Here is an 18179-nt window from a genome sequence, read left to right as displayed (position 1 = left end):
GCGCGCCCTTCTAGGAGAACTGCGGCTGCCTGTACTTGTGAGGGGGACCCAGAGCTGACATCATGCCAGCGGGCGCCGGGGACTCTCCGCCCGCTGCCCGCCGCAGACGGAGCTTCCAGTGCTGCCGGACCCGGTAAGTAATAGTCGGTGTCCGGTGCACTGTGACACTGTGTCTCTCTGCCTCCCCCCTTCACTCTGTATCCCTGTCTCCCCATCCCTTTACTCTGTCAAACAACCCCTTAAAAAGTGGGAGGCACATATAGAAACCGTTGTAATTCCTACACCGTTCACCTGATTTGGATGTAATTACCCTCAAATTAAATCTGAAAGTCTGCAGTTAAAGCACATCTTGCTTGTTTCATTTCAAAGCCATTGTGGTGGTGAATAGAGGCCAAAATATGAAAATTCTGTCAATGTCCCAATATTTATGCACCTGACTGTATATGTTTTTTAGCTTCAATAATCCCATAAAAATGTTGGCATATGCCAATGCAAATTTCATGTCCATTGCTGTGCCATTTATTTGAAAATAAATATCATCCCCCAATTTAATGAAGTTATGTGTATATAACATTTTTACTACCTATGATAAACTCTCTTTCTTTAATATTAATGTTAATATATTGATCCAATTTACATTTCATAGCATGTAACCCCTTCTCATGGAGAATGAAAGAATGAAGTGCCTAAGCATCAACCAATGAAATGAATCGCTGCAAAATAAATCTTTTACATTTGTATATCTGTAGAATCCTTCATATAAGACTGAAGTGTTTTGACACACAGTATAGTATAAGTTTTACATCAATATAGTGTGATAAACTAGCAGTAAGAGACTCCACACTAAAGATAATTGCTCTCCCTGGTGGGGAGTCTATATTTTTTGTATTTTAGGAATGTGGTAAAAAGTAGCCATATTGGGAGTTTGAGTATATAGAAAATTTAACTCTTCTTGGTTTATTATTCTATTTTGTTCAGCCTTATGTAATAACCCAAAGAATTTTATTTGAAATCTTGATGTGGGGGTCATTGTGTAGTTTACTGTAGGGGGTAAATTTACTAAGAATCGAGTCTGGTCGAGTTTTCTTTATTTTCAACTCAATTAGCATCGCCGAAACTCGGGTGATTTGAGGCTCCTGAAACTCACAAATTTACTAAGAAGTGAGTTTAGCTGAGAGTGAGATGGCTGATGGTGAAGCAGATCAGGATTTCTCCCCCAAGTAGCAAGCTTTGAAGGAGATTACTCACCCGAGATTGTAGTGTCTTCTCTCTGCAAAACTCTCCTGAGCAAGCAGCCTGCACATATCAGTGAGATATGTGTAAGCTTCTTGTGTTTTGTATCTGTAAAAAACAGGATTAATTGTTTAAAAAAAATTATGTAGGGTCCCCCCCCAAAATCATAACCAGCCCAGGACTTGTCAGCCAATCCTGGTTCCTAAGATTACGGGGAACAAAACGAGTAGGGTTCCACCATAATTTAGGAACCAGCACCAGGCTGCAGGGCCAGTCCTGGTTTTAATTATAGGGAACAAAAATGTGTAGGGGGTCCCCCTATAATTAAAACCAGCACCAGACTCAAACCGACCGGGGTGTAATGCCACAGCCCCAAGACCCTATTACTGAGTCTCTAGGGCCAAAGCATTCTCACCCTAAGCCAGTCAGGCCAAGCAGGGGATCTCCCCTCTCCCGAACCCCAGGCTTGGTCTGAAGCCTGGCACTCTTCCCCACACTCCTGGGCTGTGGGTACAGGGGTAATAAAGTGTAAAATCAAAGTAAACTACTGTATTTTACAGTGTGTCATGTCTTTATTTAGCTATTTATTTTACAGTGGAGGTACGGGTGCCAGGCACCTGCTGGTACTTGTAGTTCCACAAGTGCAAAAGGGCAGCCATGCTGGCACCTGTAGTTCCACTGTAAAATGCAATAGTTTACTTTGATTTTACACTTTATTATCCCCCGTATCCACCGCTCCAGGGGTGCAGGGAAGAGCCCCGTACTTCAGACCAAGCCTGGGGTTTGGGAGAGGGGGGACACCTTCTTGTGGGGGTCCCCATCTCCCTTGACCGGCTTGGGATGAGAATGCTTTGGCCCTGGATACCCGGTAATAAGGTCTCCAGGCTGTGGCATTACACCACGGTTGGTTTGGGTCCAGTGCTGGTTTTAATTACAGGGGGACCCCTACGCATTTTTCCCCCCTATAATGAAAACCAGGACTGGCCCTGCAGCCTGGTTCTTGTTCCTAAATTACAGTGGAACCCTACTCGTTTTGTTCCCCTTTATGTTTGGAACCAGGACTGGCTGACATGTCCGGGGCTGGTTATGCTTTTGGAGGGGCGGGGACCCTATGTCATTTTTTTTTTTAAATTAACCCTTTTTTTTCTATTTGCAGGCAGAAACATACATGGATCACACTGATCTGTGTATGTTTCTGCCAAACTCGCAGATCACAGGCATGTGAATTGATTTCACAAATTTTTACAGGAGTGTTGTCCGTTGTCATGGGAGTTTAGAAACTCTCTTCTTCGTAAATTCCCAAATCCTATCTTCACTAGTGAAAAGGTTCTCGAGTTTAGCCAATGGTGAATTGAAGAGAGATTGCTAACTCTCCAGTATTTTCCCGTAGCAAAGGAGATTTCTCTCCCGAGTTTTACATTAGAAAATTTGCGAGTGAAAAAAATGCCCAAACTCTCCAGAGATTGCAAACTCGACCAGACTCGATTCTTAGTAAATTTACCCCTAGATCTCTTTATCTCCTAATATTTTTTCCTCTTCTGAAATATATTTATTTTTATCCTACACTACCACACCTCCTCCCTTATCAGCATTCTTAAAATCTACTGATTGATCCTAAGATAATTATTTTAATTCTGATTTTTCTTGTGATGTTCAATTATCTTTTCCTCAAATCTAATTGACTAAAATATTCTCTGACTGAGTCATAAAAAAAAGGTTGTTGTAATGTATATTATATATATATATATATATTACAATTATATAAATCAAATTTATTCACATTTATTTAAATAGATTAAACTAATCTACATGTTGGTTAGGGGCAAATTTTAACCCCTTATTTAATGTGTGTATGATATTGAAATTAATGTGTGTACGATAATGAAAGGTATACATTGTAGTTGTTAACATATTTAATATATACAGTATATCTGATAAAATAAACATTCATTTGTGGGAAGGATAACGTTTTTGATGAGATGTTAAAAATCCCTTCCTCCTTCTGCTTCAGACATTCCAATTAGGTCCTCTTTTTGGCAAATTTTTCACTTCCTCTTCTGCCTCATCTAGGTAATGCATGTAATGTTTTTTTAAACCCATTGGAGATTTTAATCATTGATGCAATATCATGATGGGATGTTATGATCCTTTACTAAAAAAGTCGACCTACCCGGGGGAGATGTGGTCGGAGATGTAAATATTTCAAACTTATTTCCACAGGGATCTCATGACTAATGGAAGTTTGGGAATCAGTAGATTCTTTTCGGCATGTAGTAGGTCTATTCCTTCTCTAGCAGATTTTACAGGTTTAGAAGAATAAATTACTTATATTTTTTTGCTAAGATATGGTAGTTAGCCAAGAAATTGTTACAAGCATGTATATATATATTTATATATATATATATATATATATATATATATGTGTGTAGAGGGAGATTACAGTGCCAAATTAGTACAGATCCTTGTGAATGTTGTTTTAATATACTTTTCACATGCATGTATATTACCTTACCGTATAGAGATATAAGTATAATTATCAAGCACTCCCCAAAAATATGGGTTTTGTGTCAACCAGTAGAAAATGTATCACTGGTAATCTGTTACATATAAACAAATGTGAATATTGGAACTGGATTAGAGTGCCTCATGTGCTTGTATACCCTTGTATATGTATCCCTAAAAATAGCAACCTTACAAAATAAAGTGCTTAGTGACAGGCAAAAAAGTGCTCAGTGTATAAATAAAACTCATATAGGAAAACCTCCAAATGATTACTAGTATACACAAAGTGATAGGAGTGTAATTTACAACAATATGTGTGTGAACCTTAATCTAACAACATTTCATAAATGTGTACAGCAGTGCATTATTATTCAGATTATAAATGTGCAAAAATACTCATACAATTTGTATATAAAATATATAAAAACTTTTAATCAAAGACAGGAGTAATATCCTTCCACTTGTAGGATAGTATACATAAAATCCACAAATAAACATACAAGTATAAAAAATTCTATATAAAAATGCCGTAAGAATATCAAATAAAATAAGGATAAAAATTGGCTTATCTGATCATAAAAAGTGGTAAATTCATGAATGGGTAGAGAATAGGAGCCTTCAACGTGTTTTGTCCATATCTTGGACTTCTTCATAATCATTTATAATCTGAATAATAATGCACTGCAGTTTATGCAAAAGGCAGCCAGCCCTCCTGGGGGACCACCAAGGGGCTGCTGAGCAACAACAGCAGTGACTGCAGCAAAACAAATAAGCAGAGAGAGATTAGTCACTTCTGTCATAGCTCAGCAGTCCCTTGGAGGTCTACCACTGCACCTTTCTCCCTCTTTGGTGCCTCCCTGACAGCTGGCACCCAGAGGAAAATGCTTCTATTGCCTCTGGGAGTCACACCACTGTGCCTCAGTGTCAAGAACCCTCAGACACTGGGGAGAAACTCTGCAGACGGATATCCAGGAGAAAGTAAAAAGGTCATATTTGCAGAAAAGCCTTTGTATTATATATTAATCAAAACGCAGAATAGTGCTAACATGGCTATAGTGAATCACCAATTGAAAAACAGTATAAATTACTTGGTTGATATTAAATTGTAAAAAAACCTTTTAATTATTAAAAAGTCAAGTTTATATCAATTTGAATAAAAATGTAACATCTAAATAGTCAGTGATGAATTAAAGCAGAATTAGGACTCCAGGGAATAATCCAAAACCATTAATTAATGATGGCATTAGGTTTATGATATAGTTTAGTCACTTATATGGTGGACAAATAATCCAAAGAATGAATGAAGAATCTGGATAAATATCCAGCATGTGGAGTAAATGTTACGTGCAAGATTGAGAGAGTTGGGTTCATATAGTCACTGTTATCAAGAGTATGGGTGATGACAAATGCAGGATATTTAGATGGTGTCCACAGAGGTAGCTGGTCCGGGTGGGTGATTCAGTGGATCCCAAGGTGTCCAGATTATGGTAGTTTAGCATGTTTTCTTGTGGAATAACCCCACAACTTTCTCAGAAGCATCTAATTGTACCTTAAAATATAGCTAATATACCTGAAGCAGCTCATAGAGATATATAATCAACCAAGCAGTGCAATAAAATATAAATCATATAGGGCTAATTAGAAGGCAGTCATATACTGTAAGCACCAATACTGTATAATTCTATACATTTGCAGCTTTTTTAATTAATACAATTTGTACTTGTGATTTGGGGTATAATTGCAGATGATTCTTCATCAAATGTACCTTGTGTTTTTTTTATATAATCAGATATACAGCACAATCTCCATTTGTAATCAAAAACAAAGTTCGTATGACACTTGCAGCGCTACTAGTTTGTCATTTGTCCTTCTTTCATATAATTCATCTGATGCATCGATGTACACACGTTCCCATACGAGATATGAGGTGTTGTATATTAAATGATATTCTGGGTTTTCCACCAAGAAATATTCCAATCTGCATCCAAATTCTCATAAAATGATAAATAACAAGAGAATGACCATAGTGTAATAGGTCAAGAAAACAAATACATATTTATTCATGAAGAAAAATTCAAAATGGCACATTTAGGTACACAAAAGAGCAAGCAATAAAGTGCACAGTAATAAATAAATAAATAATACAATTTCCATTATATTATTTCATAAAAGTTTAAACCGTACCGTGTTCGGCACCTGGCCAGGTGCCACTAAGTGAGTATAGTGGGCGATATCCGGAATCCTTCCCTTCTCCTTTCTAGGCAACTGTCAAGTTGTCCACAGAAGGTCAATTAGATTCGGAAGATAAGTGCAGATGTGTCCATACACTGTCACCAACGCGTTTCGAGTGTTGTCACTCTTCCTCAGGGTGGTATGATACCATTATTTAATAAACGACAACTTATATCTCATGAGGGAACGTGTGTACATCGATGCATCGGATGAATTATATGAAAGAAGGACAAATGACAGACTAGTAGCGCCGCAAGTGTCATATGAACTTTGTTTTTGATTATTGATGCTTATTGGGGATAGTTTGACACTGTGGCTGCTTGAATCCTAGTGCGCCAGTGCTTGTTCACAATTTCTATTATTTTACAATGTCCATTTAGTTGCGAACATCTGTTGCTTGTGATTACACATCATACATCATGTACTTTAACACTTTGCTAATTGTGTACTTATTTGCAATGTGTGACTGATATTGTGGGTTGGCACAGTCGCTAGTAGCTGGGTATGTCACATGATCATTCATTATCTTCTCAAAATGAATTAATGTACATTAAACAGCACATGCTTATCAAATCCCATATTATTGATCACAAATAAAAATATTTTCCTATAGGTTGAAGTGAAGAATGTGACCTAAATGTACAGAAGAAAGCATTACTGCAGTGTACTTAATAATACAGGCTTGTCACATGCACAAAATGTAGCTACTTTGTGCCTCATGCCTCAATGCTGTCATTATAATGGCTGGCTTCACTGTTTGCACGTTCTGTTTGTATATTTATAATCATAATGACTTAGACTAGAGACTCACAGAGCAGTGCTAGATAACAGGAGACATATGATGGAAGACTTGTATGTAAAACATGGTATGACTTTATTCCATGTTATATTCATTAAGTTATGATCTTTTTTCTTGTAATATCAGTCAATGCTCCTTTTACATCCTTGTTTCTCAAAGTGTAGATCAGAGGATTCAGCATTGGGGTTATAACACTGTAGAACAAAGTGGCCATTTTGTCTTGGTTAGATACATGGATTGACCCTGGCCTCATATACATAAATATAATGGTGCCATAAAACAAGGACACCACAATAATGTGTGAAGCACAAGTGGAGAAGGCTTTTCTCTGCCCCTCCAATGTACTTATCTTTATAATGTTGGAGATAATGTAGCCATAAGTGACTATAATTAGTACAAATGGTCCCATGACCACTAAGATAGCACATACAAAGATAACCATCTTATTGACAGAGGCATCAGCACAGGCCAGCTCCAATATGGAAGGCACCTCACAGAAAAAGTGATTAATTACATTAGGCCCACAGTAAGGTAGCCGTAATGCAAGACATGTGTGTATTACTGAGTTAACTATGCCTCCCAACCAAGACCCAGCTGCCAACGTAATGCACAAGACAGGATGCATAGTAGTAGTGTAGTGTAAGGGGCGGCATATAGCCGCATACCGGTCATAGGCCATTGCTAACAAGAGATAGCACTCTGTCCCTCCTAAAGAAAGATGGATAAACATCTGGGTGACACAAGCATTAAATGAAATGCTCTTGTCCAATGATAAGAAGTTTATCAGCATTTTAGGAACGATGCTTGATGTGTACCAGATATCTAAGAAAGATAGGTTTCGCAAGAAGAAATACATAGGTGTGTGGAGGCGAGTGCTTACACTGCTTATCCATATTATGAGGATGTTACCAATCAGTGATGTCATGTAGAATGTTAGCAATATAGCAAAGAGAGGAACCTGCATGTTCTGCTGGCTGGTCAGCCCCAACAGAATAAACTCCTTCACTGTGGTTTGATTTCCAGTGACCATTACTGTCAACAACAACAACCTGCAAGCAAAGTACAATGTTGTAAGTATATCGTTATGCACACAACTGCTAAGAGGTTACATTAACAATTTAATCTCTCTAGAACTCTAAAAATATTTAACTTAATTAACTAAGAGGGACGTCCAGGAGCAGGACATTTTGTCCCTTCTGGAATGGGTCATGTTGAGAGGTATGTCTAATACCACTATTACAATAAAGTCCCAGGTCAGACCTGGTATTTGGAACATAGGGGTCTATGTACAAAGCAGTGATAAGTGACAGAGATAAAAGTGATGTCTGTGATAAGTGCCAGCCAATCAGCTCCCAACTGTCATTTTTCAAACACAGCCTGTGAGATGACAGTTGGAAGCTGATTGGCTGGCACTTATCACAGACTTATCACTTTTCACTCTGTCACTTATCACTGCTTAGTACATAGACCCCATAGTCTCAAACTGGGTCAGACCCGGGACAGACCCCCTTCAGACTGGTTCGGTGCCGTTGCACACAGGTGCAGTTGGAACTGTTACACTGGGAAATCTGGAACTGCCCATGTCTTTAAACGGGGCCTGGGAACGACCCGTGTAAACCCTACAGAGTAAAGAGGTTACTGTTTACTCTGTAGGGTTACGGGTCGTTCCCGTATTAAACGCTGCAAGCTACCCGGGTTGGATTGCTGAGTCACTCGACCCGGAAATCCAACCCTGGCCCCTTTTACACATAGCAGCAATCCGGGGTAACTCGGCAATAGTTTTTAGCTACAGTGTAAGAGGGGTATAAGACAACTTTATTCATAAAAATAGTTTGAAACTTTGTCAGTGAAGTTCTACCCAATTTGTTCTGCAACTTGCCAACATCATAGCTCCTGCGAGTACTAGATGTAGAAGTGTTTATTACTGTGTCTTTATTTTGTATACAATGAGATTTACTATAGGACATTTTAAAAGTAAGAGTATATACAATAGAACGATTTTGAAAGTGTTATGGTTGGTGGGTGTATTCATTTATGCACTTTTCTGCAAAGTCTAAACTACTGTAGGATTTTAATAACAAATTGTTGCATACAGTTAAACATTTGTAAAGACCCTCTGCACAATTTATAACAGATGACCATTAGCACCACAATTAACTGATATTTAGGTTGCCTATAATTAGGCTGAATTTCAAGAAGGAAATGCCAGGAATTAGGTAATTGAAGACCTCTTTAATGGGCCCAAAATAGGGAATAGGGAAGTATGAAAGTATACATTAACATGTTTTCAGCCATAAGGCAGCAATAAAGTACCTAACATTGGATGTACAAAAATATAACAATAGATATATATTTTTTAAAATATTACTTTCATATTTTATTGATTAATGTATCACATTATAAAGCTGTAAGACTATTTAGTTGTTTTCTTTTTTGAACTTTTAAACTGTTGCTTAACATATTATTGACCATTATTGAGATATATACTGTATATATATGTTAAAGAAAATAGTACAATATACATTACAGAGAACAATTATATCTATTTTTTGCCTGTAAACAGCACTTTAAATGACATTTTTGTAATGAAATCAATATTTCAAAGGTTTATCTTCTTCAAAGGAAAGAAAATGTTACTGTACTTTCTGCACAATATGGGCCTGATTTGAAGGTGCACGCAGCACAATATGGGCCTGATTTGAAGGTGCAAGCAGCACAATATGGGACTGATTCGAAGGTGCACGCAGCACAATATGGGCCTGATTTGAAGGTGCACGCAGCACAATATGGGTCTAATTTGAAGGTGCACGCAGCACAATATGGGCCTGATTCGAAGGTGCACACAGCACAATATGGGTCTGATTTGAAGGTGCACGCAGCACAATATGGGCCTGATTTGAAGTTGCACGCAGCACAATATTGGCCTGATTTGAAGGTGCACGCACCACAATATGGGTCTGATATGAAGGTGCACGCAGCACAATATGGGTCTGATATGAAGGTGCACGCAGCACAATATGGGCCTTATTTGAAGGTGCACGCAGCACAATATGGGTCTGATTTGAAGGTGCACGCAGCACAATATGGGTCTGATTTGAAGGTGCACGCAGCACAATATGGGCCTGATTTGAAGGTGCACGCAGCACAATATGGGCCTGATTTGAAGGTGCACACAGCACAATATGGGCCTGATTTGAAGGTGCAAGCAGTTTGAATGCAATGCCGAGTCCACTTCTGCATTAGGCCCTATGGGTGCCTTAAACATCCATTTAAAGGGAGGATCTGCTCACTCAAATTTAAATGATTTATATCAGAGGATGTTACACAGAGGCTTTAATATCTGAAATAGTTTTTAAATGCCAACAAAAGGAAAACATTATATTTGAGCAGAGTGTCTTAGCCAATAGCCACACATTACAGCTGTTTATACCTGTGGAAACTATACAAATTAGGTATAAACACTTATGATGGAGGAAAAGAGCAACTATTAAAGTGCACCTGTGCCCCTATTGTTAGTGCCGCAGGCAAGATGAGAAGATGAATAAAATTAAATATGAATAATAATTATGTACGTTTAATAAAATTGTACAAGAATGACTAAATGCTTAAACACAGCATGATGTTACTGGATTCTTTGGGAATATCAGCTATGTTGGAAGGTAAAATAAAAACTATAGTATGTCTGGGAAATGAAATTAATCTCCATTACCTTTTTCCTGCAGAGTTAGCTCCTCACCTGCTCTCCTCCACCAGTATGCAGAAAGACAGAATTTCAATCTAACCCCACTTTATGTAATCCTTCCAAGGTCCTGGAGGAATCTATAGCATCTGCTACATGTGATGTTTTGTTTTTATTTACTTAAGGGATTATGTCCCTATATAGAAAGCATTAACAATGGCGAAAAAAATTCTCATTGATTAAACAACAATTAATTTTCTAAATAAACACTGATTTATACAATATATCATAGGTAACTAGTAAGCCTGTGAATGTACTGTTACACAAATGCAGACATTAGTGCTGTACAGTGATAAAAATAAAAAATAACTCGGTCGGAGGTCGGATCTCCTGAAGATTGGACAAGATTGTACCCAGCTTAGGAATTCCAATATTGACTGTAAATACATGTACACAGATATGTAAAATATATCAAATATATTGTATATATTTTGCTGAGTAATTGCTAACCAACTAAAGCTGGGAACACAAATGACGCAGTGAGCCGTGATTGACTCGCTCACAGCGAAATTTTTTAAGCTCAAGATGGCCGAATGTCTCACGGCTTCATCATCCCACCCCCTTGGGCTGGCTAATAATAGCCAATGCAAGGCAGCGAATGGTAGTCTGATGGCGGGAAAGGAGCAGACAAGAGCTGTCTGATGGCGGGAAAGGAGCAGACAAGAGCTCCTGAAGACAGAAGATGCCGGAGGTCCTGAGGGTGGTGGCCATGCAAAAAAGCTTAAAGGGCGTCACCCTGCATATGAATATACTGGAAGTTAATTTTCTTTACAGCTGGACTACAGGTGCCAGCAGGCCCTTAATGTCCAGGCATGCTGGCACTTGTAGTTCCACAAGTGCTGGTATTCCTGGGCAGGCTTGCTGGGACCTGTAGGCTGACTGTAAAGAACAATACTATCCATTTTTTACACCATGAACCCCGCACCCATCGACACCAGGCATGCTGGTTGTTACTCGGTACGTGGAACCATTTTATTTTTAGGGTCCCCACTTTCTGAGGAATTCCAGCCCTGGGCTGACCAGTTTGCGGCTGGTTAATGTGATGGGGCAGGGGGACCCCACACTGTGTGTCTACCTGCTGTGGCATTATCCCCAGCGCTGGTTCAGTCTAGTGCTGGTTATTGACTTGGGCGGGACATGCATTTTTTCTTTCAAATTAACTTTTTCTTTAGCCTGCACAGATCATACTGTGCAGCGCAGTTTTGCCCCTTATTTTTAAATGTGTGTGTGTGAGTGGCAGCTGGTCTGCCAAAGATTGGAAGAGTGTGTATGGTGATACAATCCTTTCAGCAGATTGTTTCAGCAGATGCAGATTGGAGGTCTGTTGAAAAATTGGACAAGTGTGTACACATAGATTGATGTAGAATCTGTAACCAGGTCTGCTATAGGATTCTATAAACAGTCTGATAGGGACTCAGAGTCTGATCTCCTGAGGATTGGACAAGTGTGTACCCAGCTTTCCCAGTGCAACACAAGATGCTGCACTGAGAGTAATATGCAGAGAAAGGTGCCAATCCTAAAAGACTAGTGCAGAATAACTGATACAGGGCTCTATTCACTGTGTTAAATATTGGGGTCCGAGAGGACCCTGATAATTAACACTTCAACTCTTGGCGAGTACCAGAGCAATTCATCATTGCTCCAACGTGGATACAGCTGATCCAAAAGTCAGCTGTCTATCCGAAACTTTTCACGGTCCTTTCGAAGCAGTGTAACTAGTGTGCTTGCGTGTCCTAGAGTTCACGCAGGTATACAAGAGCCCCGGTGTCCAGCGGAAGGAGCCAGACAGGGACGGAGGGATTCCTAAGGATCCCCCTTTGCAAGCTGGGACTCCTTCCCATAGGGAATAAGCGGGTTGCGGGAGCACTCGCCATCTGAACATGGCGAATGTTCCCGCAGTCAAGCTCCAAAAATATAGTATTTTCGGAGCTTGATGAATTCCTGTCCGCATGCTAGTGTATGGGGACAGCGGGCCAAAGTTATGCAGGAGATATTTGTGATATCTCCTGCTTTACCTTTTTGATGAATGGCCCGAAAAACTTAATTTCTACAAAAGCAGGTGAAAATGTTTATTTTTACCTGCTTTTGGAGAAATTAAGTGACAATGAATAGAGCCCATAGTCATGTTTTGTATTTTAAAAAAAATAAAATAAAATAACACATTTGTTTTACTTAGTCCCACTAATCATTCCTATTCTGTTTGTGCTAATAGTGTATTAGTTATTCCATTTCACTATAGCTGGGCTAGTTAGGTTTGGTATGGGAGCCTGGCACTTGGGATGCCGGCTGTCAAAAGACCTACAGTGGAATCCCGATGCTGAGAATCCTGACAGGGGATACAACTATGCTAACTCTCCCCCCTTCATCCTCAAACCCTAACCCTCCTTTTCTGCACCCTAATCCTACCGGTTAGTGCCTAAACCTAACCCTCCCTCCTTTTTCTGCACCCTAACTCTCCCGGTTAGTGCCTAAACCTAACCCTCCCCCCTTAGTGCCTAACCTTAACCTCCCTCTGGTGGTGCTTAACCCTAACCCCCCTGTCAGCTACCTAACCCTAACCCCCATCCCGCAGCCTAACCTTAAACCTCCCGGGGTGCCTAAACCTAACCCTCCCCCCTGCATCTAACAGCTAAGGGGGCCCGCTATACATACGACCAGGATGCCGGCTGCCAGGATCACAGAGTCGGCATCTCCACTCATGTCGGGATGCCAGCGCCAGTCTTCAGTTGTCCAATGTCCTTGTACACATGGCTATAGCCACTGACCAATATGGCTACAACTGGCAACCACTGAAAATATGTGAAAACTCAAATATGCCAAGTTATACACAAAGTATAAAATCAGCAGCAAAAATCGAAGTCTGATTTATCTTTTTATTTATGAACAATTTAACAAACACATTGAATATATCATAAAGAGCAAAATATCATATGTTTTGCTATTTGTCATATATTGAACAATAAATGCTAATGCATACAATAATTAGAGATCCAGCATGTCATACCTTTTAAGAATACAATAGAAGATTATTAAACCACATTTTTCTACAACCTTACTTTCTATATATCAGTTCATAACAAACTAAAATTGTAAGTAAAGATACTTGGGGTAAATTTACTAAGATTCGAGTTTGGTCGAGATGACAATCTTGGATGAGTTTAGGTATGTTTTTCATCTCGCAAATTTACTAAAGGCAACCTCTGGTGAGTTTGGGAGAGAGTTCTCTCTTCTCACTCGTAAAACTCGGGTGAGATCACAAACTCGAATCAACTCACCATCAGGCAAACTCGGAAGTACTTTTCATGAAAAAGATGCATCTTGCAAATTTACTAATATTCGAGATTACAATCTCGAGTGAGATTAGAGCAAGCTCGCAGAGAAATTGATGTATCAAACACTCCACCTCCTGAGCAGCGAGTTTGCCAGAAACATACACAGATCAGTGTGTTTTGTGTATGTTTCTACATGTGTACTTAATGTAAAGTGTTTATATTTAAAAAAAATTATGTAGGGTGCCCCCCAAAAGACATAACCAACCCCAGACTGGTCAGCCAGTCCTGGTTCCAAAAATTATGAGGAACAAATCGAGTAGGGTTCCACCGTAGTTTAGGAACCAGCACCTGGCTGCAGGGCCAGTGCTGGTTTTAAATACAGGGGGAAAAAAATTGTATAGCGGTCCCCCTAGTGTAATGCCACAGCCAGGAGACACTGTTACCGGGGATCCATGGCCAAAGCATTAACACTCCAAGCTGGTAAGCCCAAGCCGGGAATCTCAAGGGAGGTGGGGACCCCCCCAAAAATTGGTCCACCCTCTCCCAAAACCCCAGGCTTGGTCTGAAGCTGGGCTGTGGGTATGGGGGTAATAATGTGTAAATTAGTATTAAACTATTGTACATTACAGTGGAACTATAGGTGCCAGCATGCCTGCATGCCTGCCCTTTGGCACTTGTGGAACTACAAGTTCCAGCAGGTGGCCAGCACCCGTACCCTCACTCATTGGTTGGTTACACGTGGGTCCCAGCCAATGAATGGCTGCTACATGTAAAGTGGCAGCTGATTGGCTAGCGGCCCTTGGGAAATAACAGATGATCACGGTAATCTGTCATTTCGTGAGCTGCAAGTATGATGTCACAACATATACTTGCACCTGTCCGCATGAATTGCGTAACTCATTTTCTTAGTTTGCCAAGTACAGGGATGCTACGGAGAGCAGTGCCAGGATGGAGTTGAGTATGGGATCTTTTTTCCATGTACATGCGTGGAATCTACATGGGACAAGATGACAGACCAGCTGGCACAGGTAAGTATGTGTGAGTGGGATAGGTGTATGTAATAAAGTTTTACTGTATATGGTGTATGTGTTCTGTGGTTTTTTAACTATTTATTTTACAGTTGGGGTACTGGTGCCGGCCGCCTGCTGGCAGTTGTAATTCCGCAAGTGCCAAAGGGCAGGCCTGCTGGCACCTGTAGTTCCACTGTAAAATACATTAGTTTAATACTATTTTAAACATTTTTACCCCCGTAACCACAGCCCAGGGGTGTGGGGAATAGCCCAGGGCTTCACACCAAATCTGGGGTTTCTGGAGAGGGGGGAACCCCTTTTTTGGGGGTTCTCACCTCCCCTGAGCTCCCTGGCTTGGCCTGACCGGCTTGGGGTGTGAATGCTTTGGCCATGGAGACCTGGTAATAGAGTGTCCTGGCTGTGGCATTACACCCTAGTCGGTTTGGGTCCAGTGCTGGTTTTAAATATAGGGGGACCCCTACGCAATTCCCCCCCTCCTATATTTAAAACCAGCACTGGCCCTGTAGCCAGGTGCTGGTTCCTAAATTACGGTGGAACCCTACTCATTTTGTTTCCCATCATTTTTGGAACCAGGACTGGCTGATCAGTGTGGTGCTGGTTATACCTTTGGGGGGGGACCGTACATATTTAAAAAAAATATTTAACCCTTCTTTAACAGATAGAACACACAAGCAGCCTTCACATATCTCACATATGTGCAGGCTGCTTGCTCGGGAGAGTTTTGCAGAAAACACGGCAATCTCGGGTGAGTAATCTCATCTAAACGGAAAAATAACTTTCAGCTAAACTCACTTCTTAGTAAATTTGTGAGTTTAAAAACGAGAAAATCACACGAGATTTGGCAATGCATATTGAGTTAAAAAAAAAAACTCGATCAGACTCGAATATAAGTAAATTTACCCCTTACGGTTATATTTACTAAAGGTCAATTTTAATCAATTTTTATCAATTTAAAATCGGTCAAAATCGATTAACATCAATGTTGTGATTCTGGGGCTAAATCACAGTAAATGTGTGATTTAGCCCCGCACACAACATCTATGTTGATCGATTTTGAGTGATTTTAAACTTATTAAAATCGACCTTTAAAACTTTGGCTGCATTAAAAATATGGCTATTGAGTTTATTTGTTGATTTGGAGGCCCCTTTCAAAGATTTACACAAGAGAACATGTAATGGGTCTTTAGGTGAATAGTAAGCAGACACCCTATTGATAAGTGAGAGCACCTCATTCTAGTATGCCGAAATCAAGGGACAATCACACCAAATATGTTTGTACAGTATGTTCCTTTTTGACCGCGTTGTCTCCAACAAAGATCTGAAGATAAAGAATATATATGATGCAATTTTTCAGGAACCAAATACCAACGTGTGTAAATTTTATAAGAATATTAGTATTTATAGAGGCTTTAGATACCCATTGCCTAATATCTGACCAATCTGATTCATCTAGAATAATTCCCAGATCTTGTTCCCAGACCTGTTCAAAAGGTTCTTTAAAGTTGCTAGGTGGGGTATCTAAGAGGGAATATAAAATTGAAATGGTACCCCTACGACCCAGATCGTTAATGCATAAACATTCAAATGGATTAGATTTTCTTAGTTTACTTGTTTTGCTCTCTGATTGTATAAAATTGGTGATTTGCAGGTACTCGCAAAAGTGTTTTGGATGAAGAGCAAATTTTTTGCACAGTACCTCAAAGTTGGGGGGGAGCAAAGTCACCAGAAATGTGTAGAAACCTGGATATATCAACGACAGTCCATTGGTGAATCTACACATCCCAGTGAAAAAATGAGGGTGTCTCCAGAGAGGAATCAATGGGGAGGGGTAGGGTGCTAGATTTAATCTTTTGTTAACTCTGTCCCAGATCTTTAGGACAGAACCAACACGAGGAACTTCTTATACCGAGGCTGGTTTCAAATGTGGAAGAAGGTCATCGGCAGAAAGTCAGTGACTGGCGCGTCGATTCAGTAATTCTCAAGCGACACCCATTTTTACACCCAACACCCATGTGCCAGGACAATATGTGGCTTAGTTGGGTGGCAATAAAATAACGCTCGAAAATAGAAATACCCAGACCACCATTAGCAGCCGATTTGGCTAAACTAGCTCTCCTTTGTCAGGGTTTTTTATTTGACCAAATGAATGCACCACACATAGATTGAACCGTGCAAAATAAGGAGGTTGGGACAACTATAGGGACTCCCCCATAGGCGGATAATTCAGCCTGCAAATTTGGAAGTGAGGTCAATGGAGATGTTAGTGTCAATAACACATTCTCTGCTAATAAAGATACTTTATACTGTGTCCCCTGGACTAAAACACCTTTCATTTCAGGGTTGGTCCTAATTTTATCTGCCAATGATTCAATGCATGAGCTGTAAAGCAGGGGTGAGAGAGGGCATCCCTGACAGGTTCCATTGCCCAAGTCAAACATCGGCAATAAAATTCCATTAGTAGAGATTGAGGATGTAGGACTTTTATATAATGCCTGTATGCCCGACAGAAAACCCCTTTGAAAGCCATAGAACTGCAAAGTTTGAAACATAAAAGGGCAGGATAGGCGGTCAAAGGCCTTCTCTGCATCCAACAATTGCAGCATAGCTGGCATTTTTTCAGCTTATTAATGTAATACACCAAGTTAACGGTACGTTGTGTGTTGTCCAACGCGCCTGTCTTGTGGGCACAAAACCAACTTGATCGGGATCAATGAAATGGATTAGGTGTGAATTTAGTCTATTGGCCATAACCTTTGAGAGAAGTTTGATATCCGTGTTTATTAAAGAAACAGGTCTGTAATTTGTACAACAGGTAGGGTGCTCCTGGGTCTTGGGTATCACTATTACTATGGATTTAAGGGAGTCAACATGAAATTGTTCACCCTGCAATATTTTTTTGAAAAACTTCACCAAATTAGGGGATAATAGGTCAGAAAATGTCTTATAGTACGACATTGGGAAGCCATCTGGACTTGGAGCTTTGGATGGCTTTTGCAACTTTAGAGAAGAAGAGTGTGGACCGCTTCTGTCAAGATCTACAGATAAAATTGTATTAAAGTCCCCTCCTACTACTACCATCCTTTCCGAATCTTAGAAAATTCAGTAAAGAGGGTACTGAAGAATTTTGCTTGAGCTTTATTGGGGGATTATAGATTCACTAACGTCAAAACCTGATGACCCAAATGGCATACTAAAATGATGTATCTCGCCTTGTTATCAAATTTAATAGAGAGGAGTTGAAATGGTACAGAGGCCCGTACTAGAATAGCTACTCCATTTTTTTTTACATTATGGGAGGAGTAAAATACAATGGGAAATCGTTTAGTTGTTGAATAGGGATGAGAGGAATTTTTAAAGTGAGTTTCATGAAG

The 18179-nt window shown here is 39.9% G+C and overlaps 1 protein-coding gene across 1 annotated transcript; it reads right to left on the bottom strand.

Moving 5' to 3' along the window:
- Positions 1–6860: 6860 nt before the first annotated feature.
- Positions 6861–7796, bottom strand: LOC148523648 (olfactory receptor 2C3-like). The gene has a single exon (XM_088472998.1). The coding sequence runs from the start codon at positions 7794–7796 to the stop codon at positions 6861–6863; it is 936 nt and encodes a 311-aa protein (XP_088329124.1).
- Between the last annotated feature and the right edge of the window lie 10383 nt (positions 7797–18179).

Source organism: Taudactylus pleione, unplaced genomic scaffold (genome assembly GCF_031769625.1).
Source record: "Taudactylus pleione unplaced genomic scaffold, aTauple2 ptg000129l, whole genome shotgun sequence".
Taxonomy (NCBI): domain Eukaryota; kingdom Metazoa; phylum Chordata; class Amphibia; order Anura; family Myobatrachidae; genus Taudactylus; species Taudactylus pleione.
This window is presented reverse-complemented; position numbering and strand designations above follow the sequence as displayed.

Coding starts and splice junctions, on each gene's coding strand:
- LOC148523648 (XM_088472998.1), bottom strand. CDS start 7,796: ATGGTCACTGGAAATCAAACCACAGTGAAGGAGTTTATTCTGTTGGGG.